Source organism: Pseudopipra pipra, chromosome 1, assembly GCF_036250125.1.
Source record: "Pseudopipra pipra isolate bDixPip1 chromosome 1, bDixPip1.hap1, whole genome shotgun sequence".
NCBI lineage: Eukaryota > Metazoa > Chordata > Aves > Passeriformes > Pipridae > Pseudopipra > Pseudopipra pipra.
Window position 1 is genome coordinate 44,070,349 of NC_087549.1, and position 20,926 is coordinate 44,091,274.

The 20,926-nt window shown below is 38.5% G+C and overlaps 1 protein-coding gene across 3 annotated transcripts in view; it reads left to right on the forward strand.

Annotated features, from left to right (window-relative positions):
• The first annotated feature begins 1,590 nt into the window (after positions 1 to 1,590).
• The window catches only part of LOC135414029 (ras-related protein Rab-10-like), a 30,277-nt gene continuing 10,941 nt past the window's right edge, over positions 1,591 to 20,926 (forward strand). Inside the window, exons 1-4 of one of the 3 annotated variants that reach the window (XM_064654282.1) lie at positions 1,591 to 1,818; positions 7,825 to 7,885; positions 8,955 to 9,093; positions 17,095 to 17,184. In XM_064654282.1, coding sequence (XP_064510352.1) covers positions 1,647 to 1,818; positions 7,825 to 7,885; positions 8,955 to 9,093; positions 17,095 to 17,184 — 462 coding nt within the window. In that variant the 5' untranslated portion in view covers positions 1,591 to 1,646. The remainder of the gene's footprint in view (positions 1,819 to 7,824; positions 7,886 to 8,954; positions 9,094 to 17,094; positions 17,185 to 20,926) is intronic. The other 2 variants (XM_064654274.1, XM_064654290.1) reach the window with 2 other exon arrangements.

Below are 20,926 nucleotides of genomic sequence, written 5' to 3' on the forward strand. Positions count from 1 at the left end.
TATGAAGTCCAGTCCTTCCCTAATGCAGGCAGTTACAGCCACCCTAACATATTATCTTGTTTTGCCTTTATTAAGAATTCTCTTCCAATTACTTTAATTGCAAAAATTTTTTGAAATATCATTAGAAACCTCACAAATTTTAGCTTGGCCATATTGACAATCAGTGTATATCTATTCACTATATTATCCTTTTGTTTAAGCAGCTTTTTTTTAACACCCTATAATCCTTGGCAGAGAGTAATCATATTTCCTCTTAGCCTTTGCTTTGTCCAAATAAGCAAGGCACATGACTGCAACTTTATTGTACAGGCCAGGCTCCCCAAATGCCTTCATAATGTGTTGTGTCACCTGAAAGCATACTGTGGGCTCAACTTCTTCCACCAGCAGTCACTCAAGAGTGTACTCAGTCTCATCAGTACAAAATCTTACTCTGTTCCTAATGGAAACACTTTGACTGATGTCTCCTTTGCTAATATTGGTTCTTTACACAGTCACATCTCAGAGGTCACTCCTTAAAAGCCTAGCTAACTCAGTAGCTGATTTTATCTGTCATTTCCTACTGATTGTAGCAGAAATTCTCATTCTTCCAGCAATGATTGGTTGCTGACACCCTTTGAAGACTTTCTACCAAAAAAGTCCTGAAGGTTTGTGGCTAACCAGTCCGATACTGGAAAGCTGAGGTGCAGGTTGGTGTACAGGGTGAAGGGAAGATAGGCCTGAAATAATATTTGGCCTTTGATAGGAGAACATTTGTGGAGTCACCATCCCTGGAAGTGTTCAAGAGGCATCTGCATCTGGCACTGGGTGATATGGTTTAGGGGTTACAGTGGTAGTGCTGGATTGACAGATTTGGTCTTAAAGGTCTCTTCCAACCTTGATGATTATATGATTATATGATCATGAATTCTGCTAGGTGGAGCTCACTGAGTTACAAATTGTCCTCCACAAAAAGCGAGTATGTCACATCTACTACTCTGTGACACACGAACAGACCGAGGAGTTACTCAAAAGGTTGAAGATGACAATATAAAAACCCATGGTGAGTAATTGCAGGCCTAGATAGAAACAAATATTTGCAAACTTATATTAGCACTTGTCATTCAGATATATCCCATTCCTAAATTCATAGCACTGGGTGAGTTCCATGTGCACACTGACAAGTGGCCAAGGGCATTATAATTTGGACAATGTGGGATTCTGGTAAAAACATCCAGACATACATGCAGCAAGTCTACACTGTGGGTACAGATTTTTTATTTTTTGGTTTTTTGGATGTTACAGGTCACTTTGACTGTCAGATGAGAACAAACTAAAAGTGAAAAAGAGGAAATTCTTAAAACCTGTTTCCTCTATCTCTGTCTTTAACGCTAGGAATCAATGAGAAACCAAACTGCTTATTTCTGTACTTCATGGGGGAAGCGTCATGGGGGTTGTGAAAGTTCCCTCTTTCCTTCCCGGTGACGAAACTTCATGGGGAAAAAAAAAAAAAAAAAAAAAAAAAGCTCGTTTTTGCACAATTTCATAACCCTAGTTCGGGGCAGCGGCCGAGGCGCACCCTGAGGAGCGTCCCTGCCCTCTCCCGCCCCGTCCCGCCCCGTCCTGTCCCCCCCGGCACGGCCCGGCCCGGCCGGCACTCGGCGCCCGCCATGGCGGGGCCGAGGAAGGGGCCGGGCGGTGCGGAGGAGCCGCCGCAGCTGCTTGTGAAAATCGTGATGGCCGGAGAGTCCTGCGTGGGGAAGACCTCCATCGTGCGGCGGTACACGGAGCCCGATTCGCCGCCCGCCGGCACTCCCGCCACCTCCTACTTGGCCACGATCGGTGAGTGACCGCTCCGTGTGCCTCCGCCCGCCACGCTCCCTCGCCGTGCCCTCTCCTCCCCGGGTGCCCGCGGCTCACACACGGCCGGACCGGCGCTGTCAGCGCGGCGCTGCCGGTCTGGGAGATGTCAGATCTCCCTCTGCTGAGCTCTGCGCGTGTCCAGCCGCGTCCAGCAACTTAAACCTTTGCCAGCGTGTCAGGACATGTGTCACCCAGAGCCGCTGCAGAGTGCTGGCCTGTTACACTGGCCTTGCTGTTCATCCGGGCTTTGGGAACCTACTCCCATTTTAAATTTACGAAGACAACTTGTTCTTACTGTTTCTATTCCCCACGGAGGCCCTGCTGCTGTACAGTGGTGTGGGTGCATAGAAAGCCGTACAGAATCACAGAATCAATTAGGTTGGAAAAGACACTCTGAGATCATCAAACCCAACCTGTGACTGAACACCACCATGTCAACTAGTCCATGGCATTAAGTGCCATGTCCAGTCTTCCCTTAAACACTTCCAGGGATGATGACTCCACCACCTCCCTGAGCAGTCCATTGCAATGTCTAATCACCCTTTCTGTCCAATCTAAACCTTCCCTGGCTTAAGGCTATATCCCCTTGTCCTATCACTTGTTGCCTGGGAGAAGAGGCTGACCCTGACCTGGCTACAATCCTCCTTTCAGATACCAACCTCAAAGAAATGTCAGATGCCAGTAAAATGCCCAGTTCCTCAATCTTTCAGGCTAGAAAGGGATTTAACTTTTCACTAATAATTTTAATGGTATAAAGTCAAAATATGTACTACTGTAGGTAGCTGCATGCATGATGATTAAAGAAGAGTCACTGATATGATGGAACTAATTAGGCCTTGCCAGACCATGTCCATTCTGTGCTGTACCACCACGCTGCCTCCCCCAGCACCACTGCAGATGGGTGATGATGGGGAGCTTCCCACTGCCTTGGTGTCCCAGCCCCACAAGCTGACTGTCCACATGCTGAAACCTGTGTCATCAGCAGGCAAACGTGTTATGTGTGTGCAGTGATTTGATTTGCTGTGGAGATTTTCCCAATTTTTGCCTGGGAAATTTTCATTTATAAAAGTTTGTGTGTATGAGTTTTTGGGGTTTTTTTTCATTTTCTTTGCTCTTGAAGAGAAGACTAAAGTATGCCAGGAAATTGTGTATTCCTGCATTTGGAATATGCGTGGATCTTTTAAACATTTTTCAGTCTGGGAGGAGTTGGCTTGTCTGAATTAAATAAGAGATAGTAGCTGTGGCAGTAGTTGGACCAGGAAATACTTAATGTACGTGAGATGACTTGACCTGCCCGCATGAGAACAGCTGAACTCAAACCACTTTTTATTTTCTTGCCCATTCTTGCAAAACAGTCTCTGAAACCATCATGAACAAGGAGGGAAGAACAGAACTAACAATGGTTGGGAAATAGATCCTAATAACAGGCAACTTGTTGCCAGGCTTAGCAAGGAACTCCAAAGAAAGGCCATGAAAATAAACATCAGCTTTGTTGATGTGTTTTATACTGGGACAGAGATTCCTGACCATGAGGTTATTATTTTGAGATACAATTTCTTTTACTCCTAATTCAGTTCTCCCTGCAGACTCAAAACCTTTTCTAAAGTGATGATATTAAGAATATGGCTTCCAAGTTTAACTTAAACTATTTGAAGGAATGGTGAAGATAATATGAGGTTTTGTGACAATTATGGACTGAGATTACCTTTGTTAGTTTTATTACTGACACCTACTATTGAGAGATTTAAAAACTGTTTATGAAAGTGAATCATCCAGATGTGGTTTTTGTTACCTGAATATGTGAAGTTATTTCTGAAATACTCTATTCCATTTAATTCCATTTTAACAGGTGTATTAGAGCTTAGACTTTTAAAGCAATTGGGATTGTGAGTGATGTCTTCCAAAAGAATAATATCGGAAGTGAAAGTTTCTTTTTTCATGTAGACAGCTACAATGGAGAGGAAGCCCTATAGGTTGTGGCTCCTAATGTTGTAAAGGAAGAAGACACAATACAATGTTTTCTCAGTTCCTGAGGTCTTCTCCCTCATTGTTGATGCTGTCAAAACAAGTAACTGTTTTTATCTGGCTGCCTGTTTCATACAAGCTCAGCCAAATGATCCCTTTCTGTTGTGCAGCCTATTAAATGCTCATCTGCTGTTAACTGATTTTTCACCTTACCTGTCCAGGTGAAACGTGATTTGAGTAGAGGGGAGATTATCCCAGCTGTGCAGTGTTGCAGCCTTCTGAGTTCCCTGACAAATTCATGTGCCCCCAGCTTCCTTAGTGGCAAAGGGTCATATGCACAGAAGTTAAAAGGTTGTTGAAAGTCTCATTTCTGTGTCATGATTAATTAATTAATTTCTATGTAATCATTAATTTGTGTTACTAGGAAAAATTCTAGTATTATTGCAGGGAAAAAAACAACCAAACGTTTTATAATAGGACTCAGTAGTAGCGATCTTTTCTAAAATTATGTATTTCATGAAAAAAGGCAAAAAATGCATTCACAGTAAATTTTCATTGAAAACTTTTAATGCATCACTTAAACACTCAAGGCTGGGTGCCCTTCCTCCTCTTCAATTACATAGTTCGGATAAATTATAAGCACTTATAGTTTTCTAATTAAACTTGTATGCATCATAAGGCGGATGCATTGTATTATGAATAGACTATAAAGAATAAATGTTTTTGTTTAAACAATGGCATTGCATATAAAGCCATAGAGAAACTTTATGAACAAAAAAACCCCTTCTCTACCAGTGAACAGAATTGTGATCTCATGGACTGTGAGGTTATTTTTCTGTATTAATGGTTGCTGTGGTCCTGCAGCCCACATGTTTTCTTTGAGAAACATTTCTGCAGAGCTCTGAGTCCTCTCAGATCTGTCATAGTCGAAAGTGGTACAACTTCAGCATTAGGATTAAAAAGTCTGTGTAGATGCCCTGATACTTACTTTAGAAGAAAATAAAGTAGAGCTAATCAGCAAAAATGAACCATAGTGAAGGTATGTGTTAACACCATCGGTAGCAATCCACATCTTAATTACCTCTTTTTTTTTTTTTTAACAAAACTGGATTTTTTGTCACTGTTACTTTTCTGTCCAACCATCTTATCCTATGAGTTGCTTTTCTTAGCAAACCAGCAGTTATCATTACTTGAGACCACTCAGATACCACACCACTTCAGATATTTCTTGACATGTACAGGAAAACAGCCTGATACAAGTAGTACACCAACAACTAGTAGGGGTTAAGTATGGGTAGAAGTAACACAGTGGAAATTCAACCCACAACATCTCACAGGGTGCTTGCCCAGTTTGGGCACAGGAGCTGATAGCAACTGTTTCCCTATTTCTGGAGTTGAAGACAATGTAAGTGGGCGTTCACCATCCTCTGCCCATGTTCTTGCTGTTGCATCCTGCTAAGCTGCTCAAACTTGCATTTTCTCTGGATAGACATATTTTTTGATCATTTTCTGTCAGGAACTCACCAGCCCTGTTGGAGTGAAAAGTGTGTTGTCGTTTCTAGGCCAACTGCAAAAGACCTCTTTGAAGAGGACTTTTGCAGATGGCCAAAGCCTATTTTATAGATACTGAGGGAAGAGAGGGGCATTTCACAGCTGAATTACCCTGAATTACTGACTATTTTTGTGCGTTTTAGACCTAATTGTCTATAAGGTGCATCAGTCCTAATATGTGAATATTTGATCTTTGGAATACAAAGAAAAGAAATTAATTTCATGGCTATAAAACTTGGAAATAACAACTAGAATTTGAATTTCCACCCAGCATACCCCCTCTTGGTTTCATTTGACAGCCCAAAAGAACCAAGTACAAGCTGTTGCATTCCAATAACATTTATCTGCGGAGCTGTAATCAATGCTCGCTTTGTTATGTTGATCATGTTGTACAACACTTAGGCCTAAAAGCATCTGAAATCTGTGAGCTGTCTTTGGCATTGTGGTTCTCATTTTTCTTTTCTGTCTTTGCAATTTGCTAAGTTTGCTGGAAATTTCATATAAAGACATGAACAATTCATGCATGCAGAACATATTGACTTCTGTTTTTCACTAACATTCATTGACCTTTTAGGTCAATAAATTTTGAAGTTGACTTAAGAAGTCAATACCCCTAATTTTAATTTAGATTAAGTTTTAGTCTGATTCAGCATTCTGCTTCCATTTTTATAAATAAATAAAAAAAAAAAAGCTTTTAGCAATTATTATTAAAATGTATGTCAGCTAAGAACTTTCTCATATAGGTCTGGGAATCCCTGTCTGGTTTACAATTTTTTGCTCTATTCCCAATCCACCATTTGAAAGCGATGTTTCAACCTCCCAGTGTGTACCCTGTCCCTCTCAACATCAATTGTAGAAAATGATACAGATAATTAAACAAAACCGTGTGAATTTCAGGAGCAAATGTTTTCCATCATGTTGGAATTTTACCTTACATGAGCAAATTTGACTTAAATTACATTTCCATCTGACATTATTAATCCCATCAAGGAAGCTTTGTGTAATACTAATTACAGATACCAATTATACTATTTCATCTTTCCTTTCCATTGAAGCTTCAATGAAAATTCATCAAGTGAAGGACATGATTATCATAATAATTTTTTAAATCTACCTCAACTCTCGTATCACATACACACAAAAAATGTTAATGGCATTGGAATCATGCATGTGAGAGTGTACTTGTCAAAATTTTGTGCACAATACATCTGTCAGTACAAAAGAGGGGAACATTTCCTCTGTTGCATTTTTTAGTTTGCTGACATGGATACTTTGCTTTGATAAATTAATTTGGCAGTCAGGTTCTTACAGAAATCAGTACAGTGGTATTAACTTAAAATTTTTGTGATTTTTCAAACTGTCTAGGTCTTTCAGATGACATTACTACAGGTGAAAAGGCACTCTGATGTAATTTTAAGTAGCTGTAGTTTGATCTTATGGAATTTTGACTATACAGTATGGTCAGCTGTTGCAATGCCACCTTAACTTCACTTAATGTAATTGACAAAAAAACCTTTGTTGTTTTTCAGTGGGGAAAAAAGCTATCAGAGAAATTATCAAATGTTATTTCAAACTTCAGCAATAAAGTAATAGGAAAACAATGGTTAACTCTGAGAACAGTGCCACTCTAAGATAGCAGCTGATAGCTAGCTGATTGCAGTATTGAAACTAGAACTTTAGCAGCCCATAAATGCAGGTATAGTCTACTACATTTGGAGTACTAATTTGATAATATAATGAAGGAAAACACCATAAATTATAAGGAAAATAACTTTGAGGAAAGATCTGTAGTCTATGTAGAGACAACATTCTGCACTGATTTCAGATATTAATGCTTGCTTTTAGAATTCTGGATCTGTGACACACTGTGATTTAGGCTGTAGAGACAATCCTCTTCATATTGAATTTAATCCCATGTAAGTTTTGTGTTTGCGTGTAATTAGTACAGCCAGCTCCTATTCCTGTTCATGTAACTCTGGATACTTTTTTTAGGGATTTAGAAATAAGGACAGAAAAATGGTGTGGCACGTGTAATGGCTTTGTAAGCATGTCTGCCTTCCCATTCATAGCTGCCATGCTGTGGAAAATCACCAAGGTATTTGCACAACATATTATTGTGCATGGGCCGTGAAACTGCTGTCATGTCACTTGCCTATCCATGGAAATACCTACTTGTAGTTTTAGAGTATCTGCACCTTTGCTTTGGCCTGCCCCTTCATTGCTTGGTATTGGCATTGCTTTGTATTGTATTTGTGCAATGTATTGGCACCTAGCTGCTTCGGTCATTGAATAATTTCCTTCTACAACTTCCATTTTGAATGTATATGGTTGGCTAGTTATTCTTTGTTTGGTATTGTTACTTTTCACTTTCTGTTCAAAATTGCACCATAATTAGAGCTAAGAAACACTATTCAGAGGGAATCCATGTTAGTATGAGAAATGTTACAGATTTTCCTTTTTTTCTTTTAGGCATTGATTTTAAAGTAAAGCTAGTAATGTTTAATGACACAAGAGTGAAACTTCAAATATGGTAAGTTTTAATTTGTATCACAAATGAAAGCCAACTAAATTGCATTATGACCTGAAAAATCTCATCTGCTTTTGATCATGTGTCTTCCTGACATGCTAGGTCATTTTAAAATTTGAGTTTAGCCTAGAGGAGCATATTTTTTGCAGCAACTAATGTAAATTTAAAATAGGGTTATCCCTGGGTTGCTTTAACAGTAAAACTTGCAGCATACAAACAGTGCAGATCTATGATCCATATTAAGTATATTTAATTGTATAGGAACATCGAGGGAAGTGACAAAGCAAAAACATTTTACAGTTCATTACCCATCAAATGCATGGTCAAAAGCATCACCAAGAGAAAGGCACTAAGAGGAGTCTGTGAACATACACTATTTTTTGGTTTGGAGGTTTTACTGAAGAGTATATAGGGCTACTGACAGCTGTCTCTCCAGGCATCCAGTACTGAATGCTATTTATACTTACTGGTATTTAACTTCTCCAGGAATAAATCTGTACATGAATTACCTGACCATTATTAGATCCACAGTTATTCTGCCTCAAGCTTTAATACAAAAGTGTCGGAGGCTTGTTTACAGCTTTCTGAAGGCATAATTATGTGTAGGAGTCACTGCATCCCTGTATTTTGTAGACTTTTTCCTGAAACCTGTCTTCCATCTAAACCAGCTTACTGTTTGTGTCAGAGTTTACATAGGGCTTGTCAGAATATGGGGATGTCACCTGACTCCTGCAATGCTTGTACTACAGATTTTTTTTATCATCTGGGTTGTACTGATCATAATTATTATGTATATAAAGAAGCAACGGTGGACTTGACATTACACTCAGACTTCAGCCACTGGTTTGGCTTCCTTAGTAGGGCTGTATTATTCAGAATAAATTTCCAGTGTATTTCTTTTAATGCTGTGTCTCTCATCTGTGTCTTTTCTTGTTCCTTTCACATTAGAGTATATAATTCAAAATTTGGACAATACTCCTTAAAATAAAGTGATTTTTCTTGGGGGTTCTGCAATTTGATCATCTTTTGTTTGTTTGTGTGTGTGTGTGTGATTTATTGCAATTTCTTTCAGGGATACTGCTGGCCAGGAGCGATTCCATACACTTAGTACTAGCTATTTCCGTGGTGCACAAGGCTTTGTTCTTGTATATGACATCACAAATCTGAAGAGTTTTCAGAGTATAACAATGTGGATGCAAGACATATATGAGGTAAATGTATCTGTCAGTGGTTGATCTCCTAATGAAAGTAATTAATGTGTTGTTTTTAATGACTGCATGAGATCTATTCTTGTTTCTGTCTTTATAACCAGAATTTCTTGCATTTAACTAAGCACGCAGTATGATAGTAGAATTACTGTCATCTGAAACTGGAACAGAATGTATATTATCCAGGACAAGCCCATGGTGATGCAGGAATGTTTTCTGAAGTACTTGTAAAACATAGCTTCCAATTCAGGTTTGTGCATGCTGAGTTATGATGCTTTTGTCACTGGTGTGGCTACACATAAGTCAATCTCCATGAGCTCATCCTAGGATTTTAATTGGTTTCTGTATGAAATTCCATATCACAGCCAATTATTTCCCTTTTCTATTTTCATTACTTTAGTGTAATTACCTCATCCCAAGATCAAAGGAATTAAACATCCTCTTTGTCCTTGCTGGATATTCCTTGAGAGGATGGTTTCGAGAGGGAGGAATTGGAGTGGGAAGCTGTTTGCTTAGCTCAGCTGCTTGTAGTGCTGCAGCCAGAAACACGTGCTTTCATGTAAAATAGGAAGTGATTCAACAGCACATGGCTGCCAGACAGGGAGTGTGTTCCCACCTCCCTGCTCCTAAACATTGGCTCCCACTGTGCTGCTTTTGGAGCTTGTCAAGAGTCCTCTGTGGTTCACTCTGACTTTCTAATGCAATAGAAAACTAACAGAGCAAAAAAAGTTGGATGGTTTTTCTGCTCCATCAGTGAGTTTAAGAGGCTCATAGAATGGTCTGACACTTATTGGAGTTGGTGCAAGGTAAATAGGTAGGAGCAGGAAGGCAAAGAGAGAAGAATGTATGGGAACAATGTGAAGGGAGGAACCAGGGAGGGAGGAGTGGGCAAGCCCTTAGACATAAGATCATTCAGCTGCCTGTAACCCTGTATTCCAAGTCTTTATTGCTAGGTCTCTCTTGTTGTGTTCTCTGTTAGATGAGGCAGGTCAGTTTTAGAATAGTTCAATTGTAAGGGACCTTTAGTGACCATCCAGCTGCCTGACCACTTCAGGGCTGACCAAAAGTTAAAGCACGTTATTAAGGGCATTGTCCAAATGCCTCTTTACTTGGCTTGGGGAGTCGACCATCTCCCTAGGAAGCCTGTTCCAATGTTTGACCACCCTCTCGGTAAAGAAATGCTTCCTAATGTCCAGTCTGAATCTCCCAGGCACAACTTTGAGCCATTCCTACGTGTCCTGTCTCTTGATGCCAGGGAGGAGAGATCAGCACCATTCCCTTTACTTCCCCTCCTCAGGGGGCTGTAGAGAGCAATGAGATTGCCCCTAAGCAGTAGCATGGCAGTCTGTAGTTAGCACAGTTGTGTAAGTTATTATGCTTGTGTAAGAATCCAAGCAAGGTAGTGCTCTTTGTTGATTAAAATCAAGTAAACATTCAAGCAGTTTTTTTAATGCTCTTATGATTTGGTGGGAATATGACATGATGGAGAGTTAATCTTCGGAAAGTGGGCTTGAAGTAAAACCATCAAACGCATCATTTTGTCTCTTCACAGGTTCAGTATACAGCTGAATTAATGGACTACACGTGGTCATATATCCAATAATACATACATAGGGTATCTTATACTCTTGGTAAAACATTACATTTACATTATCTCATTATTAACAACATTACCATGGTGACCTAGTACATCATTATCCTTGACCTTAGAGCCATCTTAAAAGTCCTAGTGGCAACAGAGCCTAATGCAGTAATGTGTTACTGAAGGAGATTCGATGACACAATATTCTTGCCGGTTTGTCTGCACACACTTCAAATTAAGACATCTGTTTTATTATTTTGCTAAGAAAAGCACATGCCCTTATGTATTATGGGCAAATAAAAGCCACACCTATATATGCCACTGGTTGTACAGTTTCATGGTTAACAAAGATTTAACTCAGCACACAGTAGAATAGTATGTTTGCCGTAATCTGAAGCTGAAAATATAGATTATCCATATATATCCATTAATATCTATCTCTCTATGCATGTGTCTATATATCTGAGCGTACAAATTTCTCTATAAAATACTGGTCTTTATTCACACTGGCTCCGAAGGGGTCATTTTGTCCTGTCATCTTCAATTAGATCAACAGGGTGATTGATTCAGTGGGCTACAATTCACAACCATAAACAGCAAGAAAGTTTCAGGACTGTATGGCCAGGGTGGAGGGAAGTATGAGACTAGCACCTGTAGCCACTGTGCAGGCTTAGATCTGCTTAAGTCAGTCAGGAAATGACACCTGCAGAAGCCTGCTTTCTGCTTGTGACACTTCAAAGCTTCCGTGTAAATGTAGTCAAGCTATTTAGACTGTTTAATCTTAACCCCCGAAGGTCCTTTGTTAGTTTAAAATTTAAAAAATCGAAAAATACTCAATCTAAACCAATTTTTAGGAATGTAAATTGCATGATTGATTGTACCAATCTCAAAACTAGCAATTAGTGTTGTAATAGAGCTAGATAATAATAAAAAATTTAATTTAGTCCTAGTGGGATATCAATTTCTGAAGCGTCTTGGTAGAAATATATGGAGCCATTCATTGCAAAAGAAGTGTTTTTAAGCAATAACTGTTCAAAACCAGGGCATTTCATGAAAATTAATTACTTCCTGGAGGTCGGTGACATTCCCTGCATTTGCTTTGGTCTGTGAATGCAAACCAGTATTTAATGCCCCACAAATGCCCAGAATCAAAGTGGTTATTGCTACAGCACCCTTTGAAATATGCAAGCATAGAAAAAATAAATAAGTTTTAAAAAGGAAAACAGATAGAATACAGACTTCATGAAATACCAGACTAACAGGTAGTGTAAAGCTTGCACCTGAACCAATCAAACAGGAACTTTTGAGACAATTCAGTTATTACATTATACTCTCATGTTTTAATTCTTTACACATAAAAATTTTAAACAAAGTTTTTTAAAAATCTGTTCAATGTACTAAGCCATTTTTACAACAGTTGAAAATAACAATCTAAGCAATTTAGCATTCTTAAGAAGTCCATTGATTTTATAAAAACTGGCCAGTCAGTGCAATTACAATCAGATTGCCAGTAATGTTCTTATTATATTTCAGTTATTTGAAATGTGGAATGCAGCAAATTTCCTATTAAAAATGAATTACTGTTCAAGGAAGTTCAAGACAGAAATATGCTGCCATATCTGTATTGCTGTAAAATTTATATTCAGAACTAGAGGAAACTAAGTAACATGACTGTACTTAAAAATCTTAGTAGAAAAATATACTCACCCGCAGATTAATATCTTAGGGCATTATTGGCAAATACAGTACAGATATATTGGATTTGTAATGCACTCATTAGGACCATGATAATTGCAGGAAAATTACTTTGAATCTGAAACCATTCTTTGTTCGTAGGATTGCAGGTTATGTGCAATTTATTAAAGTGTTCCTCTTGTCTTCTGACATGGCTTTTAGCTGTTGTATGTACCTGTTCTGAAAGGCTGATTCTGTTTAGCCTTTAAAAATTAAGTACAAGCAGCTGTGTACCAAATCCATTTGCAGAAAGCAGTTCTTTCTAGGAATTTTTGAACAAGATTCCAACTAACATTGGTAAAAACTTCCTCACAATAGAGTGGTCAAATGCTCAAACAGGTGCCCAAGAGAGGAACTCTTAAAGGACACACTTAAAATGCCCTTCAGCAGGGCCTTGAGCAACCTGACCTGACTTTGAAGTTGGCCCATCTTCAAGCAGGGGATTAGACCAAATGACTTCCAGAAGTCCCTGCCAACCTAAATCACTAATGGAATACATTAGCTTTCTGTTTTTCCCACCTGAAGAAGTGACCCCTTGACCAGTATATAAAACTGCATGGGTGTGTTGTGTTGCTGACATTTTCGCATAGTGCCCTCTTTTGGTTCAGTTTATCTGGTGCATCTGGGAGACTGGACTGTCTTTCGGTGTTTCTGCATCACACTTAAATAAAAGCAGCCCAGCAAATTGCTGTACAAATGTAAATTAGGTTGACTTCAAGTTCTTCTGAGTTTTTCTTTCTCTGGAGGGAAAGCTTGATGTCAAAAGATTTAATTGTTCCGGTTTGTAGATGGGTTTGTTGTTATGGCTCTGATTAGAACTTAAAATTCTTGTTCTTGTCATTTTACTGAATTAGTTTATCTGTAATCCCAGGTTGGTTTGGGGATAAATTGGTTTATATTTACTGCAGTCTAAGTTTGCTTGTAGGCAAACAAATTTTATTATTTGTTTATTTCCACTGAAGTCCTGGAAACCAGGCATTTGTAACTGAGGTCATAAGATGACACTTAGAAAAATATATAGAAAGAGACATGTATGGGAATCATAATATGAACACTGTCTATGTGATACTGTCAAAGAGACTGTGAGGGCAATCTGTAACTGATAAATAGCTCTTCAGTATTACAAAGGGTAAGTTTCTACTGTCATTGTCTAGTGAGTAAGAAGAGGAAACTTCCCAGCTTTAAGACCTTCTCCAGCCCTGCCTTCATCTTGCAGTTTGACTGTGTGCATCTTCATCAGATGTGAAAAATTATATTAATACTACATTTCTTCCTCATACACAAACTAATTGAGTACTCCCATAGTGTATTTATCACGTATGGGTTCTCGGTTTGACTGTTTGGACTTACAAACTTCTGTTCCCTTTTCAAACTGTCATCAGTGAGTATCAAAATCATGCAGCCCTTCACAATTACACCCTGAAAGTGTGGTGTAGGGACAAGGTGGTGTTTCTGGAGGATGTATCGCTGGATAGATTGGTTCATACAACAAGGAGTCTGGATGAGCTTGTAAACATCACGGTCAGTTTGCTGCAGGGGAGGTTGAGGCTGGCCATTCATGGTCGGGTCTGTGCTCACCATTTAAGAAGTGAAAGTATAGTTTCTTCTAATAACCTGTAAGTACAGATGTGGTGTAGTTCTCTTACAGTAAGGGTGTCTGCTGCTTTTCATACTCACATAAATTCAGAGCACTTCTGGAAAACAAGAACTGCAGAAAAAAAAGACCTAATATTTGAAAAGAAAAAAAAAACCACCAAACAAATTACATACAAAGGGGATGAGCAAGATATTTTCCCTTTTGCATTTTTGATTTCTGTTAATAGCCATGTAGTCAGGCAGTGATTTGTGTATGTGCTTGGTTGAGTGCCCAGGCTGGGTGAACATTAAGCAGGAGGGTGAAGGGCATGGGTGGGTGTCCCCTGTCAGTAGGTCGCTAAAGAGGCCGTGGTGCTGTGGTGCAAATGTCCAGTGTTCCGAACCTAGTACGTGGCAGAGCTGGGTTTGAGGCTCTGCCGCTGCTCCCTCCCGTGGCCACTGCTCGGAGCAGCCTGACTCCTGCTGCCGCCAGATCTAGCTGCCTGGGAACCCAGCGAAAGAAAAGCCCTTTTGCCAAAACCTGGTGACTCCAAGCTTTGCCAAACACTTCAGAAAACTTGGTTAGTCTCAATAAATCTCTTGACTCCAATTTTTTGAGAGAAATATAGTGCTCGTGTTTTCCTTTTCAAGATAAAATAGTATAGGTTTCCTACCTATAGTTCAGGTTATTTTATTTTAAGCTTCAATAAAATGTAAACTTTGAAATATTAAAACCTGAGGGAAAACTGAGAGAGTGAAAATCTGGCATTTTTGACATACCAAAGCAAAACTTTTTTTTAATCTTTACCAAAAAAAAATTTTTTTTGCCTTGATGAAATGGATGAAATTTTTAATAATACTTCTCCGTGATATGGGGGAAAAAAATATTTCCTCGGTCTATGAGCTTACTCAGTGCTGACTTGCATAGCATTTTAACAACAGTAAAATAACCATCGTCTTTCAGATTTTGCATTTGAAAAGCTTATTCTCTAGCTATAAATAACAGAGTATGAAAATACAATGTAAGCTTTTGGAAGCACTGAAGAGCCATATTTTTGGCCAGTTCAAATCAGTGTACCCTTGCAGTTTTTATGCCAGCTGAGCACATGGTCAAACTTCTACCTCGTCATATTAACTTAATTTTTTAAGTCTTCATCTACATAATCAGTTTTCAGAATCTAAAATGGACATCAGTTTAGTGTATAATCTTCATTTTTCTAAATACAAGAAACTGCAAGGCATCATCTTTAAAAAAGGAGTAATTTGAGTGCTTTGATGGAGGATCCAGACAAAGTGAAAATACATTAATACATTATATTGATATAGATTTAACAGTTATTTGCAGAAATAAATACTGATTGATAATACTGATAAATACTTACTGAAAGGCCTGGTACCTCTAACTTCTTTTAAATTTTCTTATTGTTTGAAGGTCTTTAGAAAAAACATTCCTACTGCAAAAATTTGTGCTGTTTATACAGAAATAAAGTTGCAGAATGAATTCAGTGGTTTTGTTTGTGCAGTATGCAAGTATTTGCCATTGACCTTTAGAGTAAAGTTAAATGTCTCTTATAATACGTTCATCAACATCAACAACTTCTTCCAAATGAAAAGTTGATTATGTGATGAGATTAAGTTGTCTATTTACCCTATTTTGGGACTGATATATGTGATTTTATGTAGGAGAACCATTGACCTTAATGAGTGAATCTCCAGTGCATTCTGAAATAGACAACATTTTGATCTGTTAGTCCAGGTTAGATTGATTTGCAACTTTAGGCCTGTACTTCCTAGTCTTATGTTAAGTTTACTTCATTTTAATACTACATTATCTTGAACATCAAGTCTGGGTATGAAATAAGTTTAGCTTAGGAGAATGGGTTAAAAAAATGGCATAGTGTTCCTTAATAATAAATTGTGCCTACTGCTGTACTCTTCAAATGAGGCAACTTAGTTGTAAAAGTACAAATAGACTAAAAATAATGATTCTCTCATCCTTTTCTGAATAGAGGTTTTTCTCTGCATTTCTCTGAAGGGAAGGGCATGCATGCGTATGTGTGTGAGCTCTCAGCAAGAGGATTCTGACTGATTCTGCACTATGGCAAAGTTATAGAAATTAAGATGGTGACAGAGATCAGAGAGAGATGTGCAGCCTGAGACCAGGCTTTTTGAGTCATCGAAGAAGCTATGTGAGCATGTACCTCCAGAGTAAAAGCCATGGCAATCAGACCACGTTTGCTTCAATTGTCTCTAGAGTGAGACCCTCAGCTTCCTCCATTTAAGGACCAAAAGTGGTTTTAAATATGACTTTCACAACAAATGTCAGTTTTCAAATTCCACATTCTGTTGCAGAACTGTTCCCTTTCCTTGTCATTATTCCAGTCATGCATAGTTACAATAGCTTATCTTAAAATAACACTGATGTAAAGAACCCAGTGCTTTTCACAGTCATCATGCCTGTGAGTGGATTAGAGGAATGAAGGATGGAGACAAGGTCAAAAAGGTAGATTTTTCTTCCTTTTGGGATCAATGAGGTTTTTAAATTTTACTTCATTAAAAATCTATTGCCTTCTTCCTAGTATCTTGGAATAATCAGACTTTTATGTTGAGTTTGAACACTTTGAATATAATTTTACTGTCTGTGTGCAAAAGTGAAGTACAGAGAGGTGCTCTTTCAGGTGCAGCAAATTCCTTCCTTTTTACTTGTGAGTGCTGGATGTAGACCAGAGTCATATGCTAATCCATGGATCTATTACTTTAGGGAGGGAAGTGTCTGTGAATTCAGGGCATTTCCACTCACTTTAAAGCCTCAAGATGGAGAGCACTCATCAGAAGATGGTGCCCATGCACCATATACTTTATATCTTATGAAAGGGGTTGGAAATTATACATGGCACTTCTAAGTGGCTTTTTTCTGCTCTTTGCATTCTTGCTGTTTCATTCCTAATCCCAGTAACTGATGGAAAATATTTCCACATATGAAGGTCAGGACAGAATTTACCCTTTACTTTCAAGGAAGTGAAGTGCTGAGAGTTTGTGTGAGCTGAAGGTGAAGGACTTTTGTTGTTTGCTTTTTTCTTACTTGACATTTATTAATGCTGGTTCTCTTTTAGAAAGCAGGTGATGAAGTGGACGTAATACTGTTGGGCAACAAGTGTGATAAGGAGTCAGAACGTGTAGTTCCAAAACAGAAAGGAGAAAAGGTATCATTGATACTTTCTTTGGGCTCTCCTGAGTATCTTAGTATGTCACTGTGAGCTGTTAAACTGGAAATGGTGAAAAGCTCCTGAATCCCAAAAATTCTACTAGGGATTGCTCCAGAAGAACACTTAAAGAGTCCTGGAGTGTTGGGGGCTTTTTTAACATACGAGTAGAAACACATTAAGTAATTCCTAGATGGTCTCTTTAGAATACACTTTTAAAAGTTTGAATGCACTTTAAAAGTTTTAGGTGCTACAATAGAAATGTTTAATATAAAGTCTGCATTTTCAGAATACTGTTGTAATATGGAATACTAAAATGTAATACATTCTGCATAATTTTTCTGGTACCACCCATCAGTAATCTTTTTGCTAAAATCTGACTACAAGGAACTATTCTGACAGCCTATGCAAAGTGATCTGCATTCTCTATGAATAGCCCTAAATAAGACTGGACAGGTACTGAACATCCAGGTCCCCTAGACCTAACTGTGTGTGTGTGGTACAGCTGAGACTACAGTATAGTTTATACCTGCTGACCACGGTTAGGGGAAGAACTGTTATTAAGTGGGGAGTGCTGTTTTAAAGGCAGTGACAATTTATTGTCACTGAGAACCAGTGAGGAAATTCAGAAGCCATGCTATGACAGAAGAAATTTTGATAATAACTAAATATCGCAGGAGAGCATGGCCTATATACCAGTTAATTTTGTTACTGCATACTGTATGCATCTGTTTTCTGGAACTTGGAATTAGCCCTCCTTTTTATGCTTTCAGGCATGGTGAGTCAGGCAGGATGTTCAAAGAAAAACACACTGATGATATCTTGCCAATTATATAAGCCCAGATTAGGGAACTTTAAAAAAATAACATCACCTTTTTGACAGCATTACAATCTTGCAAGTTCATTGTATGGAAGGTGCTTTCAATGTTAATGTACCATAACTGTTTACAAGGAATAAGGTTGATGAAAAACACATATGTACTCTCATACGAAGAATGTACTGTCAGAAATCTAAAGAATCACTGGATGCATGTGCACAAGAGGGCAGTAGTAGGGTTTTGCATATGGTATTAAGTGTGACATTTTCTGACTCCTGTGTTCTTAACCATGCAATCAAAATTTCTCTTAATAATGTATTTTTTTCAGAAACAAATCATTACCTCCTCCCCAGTGAGTCTACTTGCTGGATTTCCCCTGTGTTTTTAGGCAAGGCAACTCTTCAGTTATACTATTTCTTCTTTTAATATGATTTACAAGTGCTAAAGCATCTGACTGAACATGCTGGAGAAATAGTCCATTAGCAGAGAGAGAGCTAGTAATTTTCTTCTCACTCCAAAGAAGAAAATATCCTTATTAGGAGGGGAAAACAGTTTGATACTAAGATTGGCACATAATAATTCATACTTAGGTATTTCATATTACCGTGAGAGTATGAGCTGTAAGTATTGTTCTGCTCAGTCTCTTGCAGAGAAGACCCTAGGTTCCCTGGGAATCTTGTCATCTATGTTGTATGTCACTTCCTAGACTAATTTAATGCTGCGAATTTTTTAGTTACTCTCTTTTGTAATTATGTAATTTCAATCACTCAGAAATTGATGTATTTAATTTTAACATTATCAAGTATAATTTTCTTGTATTAATTGCTTCTTATTCACTTTGACAAAAGTTTTAACTCAAGGTTCTTGGGCTCCTCTGTTCACCCTCCCCAAATATAATTTTCTTTTTCACTGAAAAATAAAAATGTTGAAGGTTGGTAGAATGAGGCAGTTTTTTTCCTATCAAATCTTTCTAACAGAAAAAGCCAAGTAAAATTTTCTACCCTTTTTTTTTTGCTTTTGCTGCCTTCATAGCTGAAGCTGATTTATAACTTTGAAGCTGATTTTACATGTACAATACAAATTTTAAAAAAATATTCTGCACAGCTCTAGGAATATTTCAGCCACATCTTTCTGATTCAACACTAAGAAATCATAGCAGCCCTTTGCTGGGAAGTAGTATATTTTGAGTTAAAGGAACAATTGGAATTAAATTTCATCTTGGAAGCGGTATTAGCATTATTTTGTTACTGAAACACTGGCCCTCCAAACTGTTCTCAAGGATATTATAAAATAAAATTGCCCAATAGTATAATTCTGATAGGTTTGTAAATGTATTTAGATATTTCATTTATGGATCTACTCAAGATACTCCTAAAGGAGAAAAAAAGTAGTTCTTTGAATGTGCCTTTCCAGTTTCTTTATGAGAGGGAGTAGCCAGATCTGTGTTCATTTTTCCAACTGCTTTAACACTGGACTGGTAGGGTTTTTTCCATCTAGTTACATTTTTAGAAGACTTGCTTGCCACAGAACTTACCGCTATGCAGGGTGAATTGAAATGATGCATACATTAATCTTCTTTGACCAATATTGTGCAAATATAGAGAAAAAATGCAGGTGCACTGATAGATGTAGTAGACAATGTAGTAATATGATACAGAGAAGACTGAAGTTTTTTCCTTTGATTTGATTTGATTTTTCTTTTGCATTGGTCTTCAGAGATAGAGCTTGCAGGTCTGTTTGTGGTCTGTTTGTCTTAGGCCTGTCAGTCAACTCTGAAAAAACGTGGTAGTTGGAAGAGATCCCTTTTGACTAGAAAGATGCTGGCATGACACGAATCTTTTAAAAAGGACAAGGAAGGGGCTTCAGGGAGCTATAGTCAGTCAGCCTTGCTTCAGTCATGTTGTTCAACATCTTTATTAGTGATCTTGCTGATGATAAATGGAGATTTGCATGTAGCATGAGATTAAGGGGTGTGACTGGCAGATCAAATGGGAGAACAGCACTTCTGTAGGACCTTGATAAACTTCGGAAGCGGGCCAACAGAAACATCATTAAATTCATGAAGTGCAAAGATTTGCACCTGTGATGGAGTAATCCCAGGCATGATTTACTGCTGCAAAGGACTCAAGTTTCTCTGAACACCAGCTTGAATATAAGTCAGCAGTGCTCCCTTATGGCTTAAAAGCATGCTGGGTGACATTAGAAGGACACTGGATAGTAGATCTGGGGGGATTATTACCCCCCTTAATTTGTGCTGCCAAGGCTACATGGAATATTGTGCCCAGCTTTGGCTCTCCCATCTCAAGAAGGGTGTTGAGAAACTGCAGATGGTCCAGCATACAGGTACAAAGGTGTTTGGGGCCCAGTAGCAGTAATCCATGGGGAGAACTGGGGGAGGTGGGTAAAGAGGAGGCTAAGGAGCAGGTACTGGTCTACAGCAATTGAAGTGTAGCTAGAGAAATGACAGAAAAGACTCTTCTCAGCAGAGACAGACAATAAACCAAGGAGCAGCAGACACAAGACCTGGCTTGGGAGGTTCAGGCTGGAGATGAGGAGAACCAGTTGCACTAAAAGGGTGATGTAGCTATGGAAGAGGGTCCCATGAAGGTTATAGAATGTCCATCATTGGTGGATTTCAAGACTTGGGTAGGCAAAGCCATGGCTAACCCCATTTCAAGTGGGGTTACCTTTCAAAATGATTTCTGTGATTCCATGACTAAAATGTAGGGGGTTTGTGTTCATCAGAGTTTGTACACAGGTAACCCTCTAGAAATCTGGTACGTGATACAAGGTAAAGGGAGTATTTAATTAGTTTCTGTGTACTTTAGAAACTGCTAAGCAGTTTACTTTAGTAGCCCAGTATTTTTTACTGCTCGTATTTTTCTTTATGAACCATCATGCATCATTGTTTTGTATTGACACTC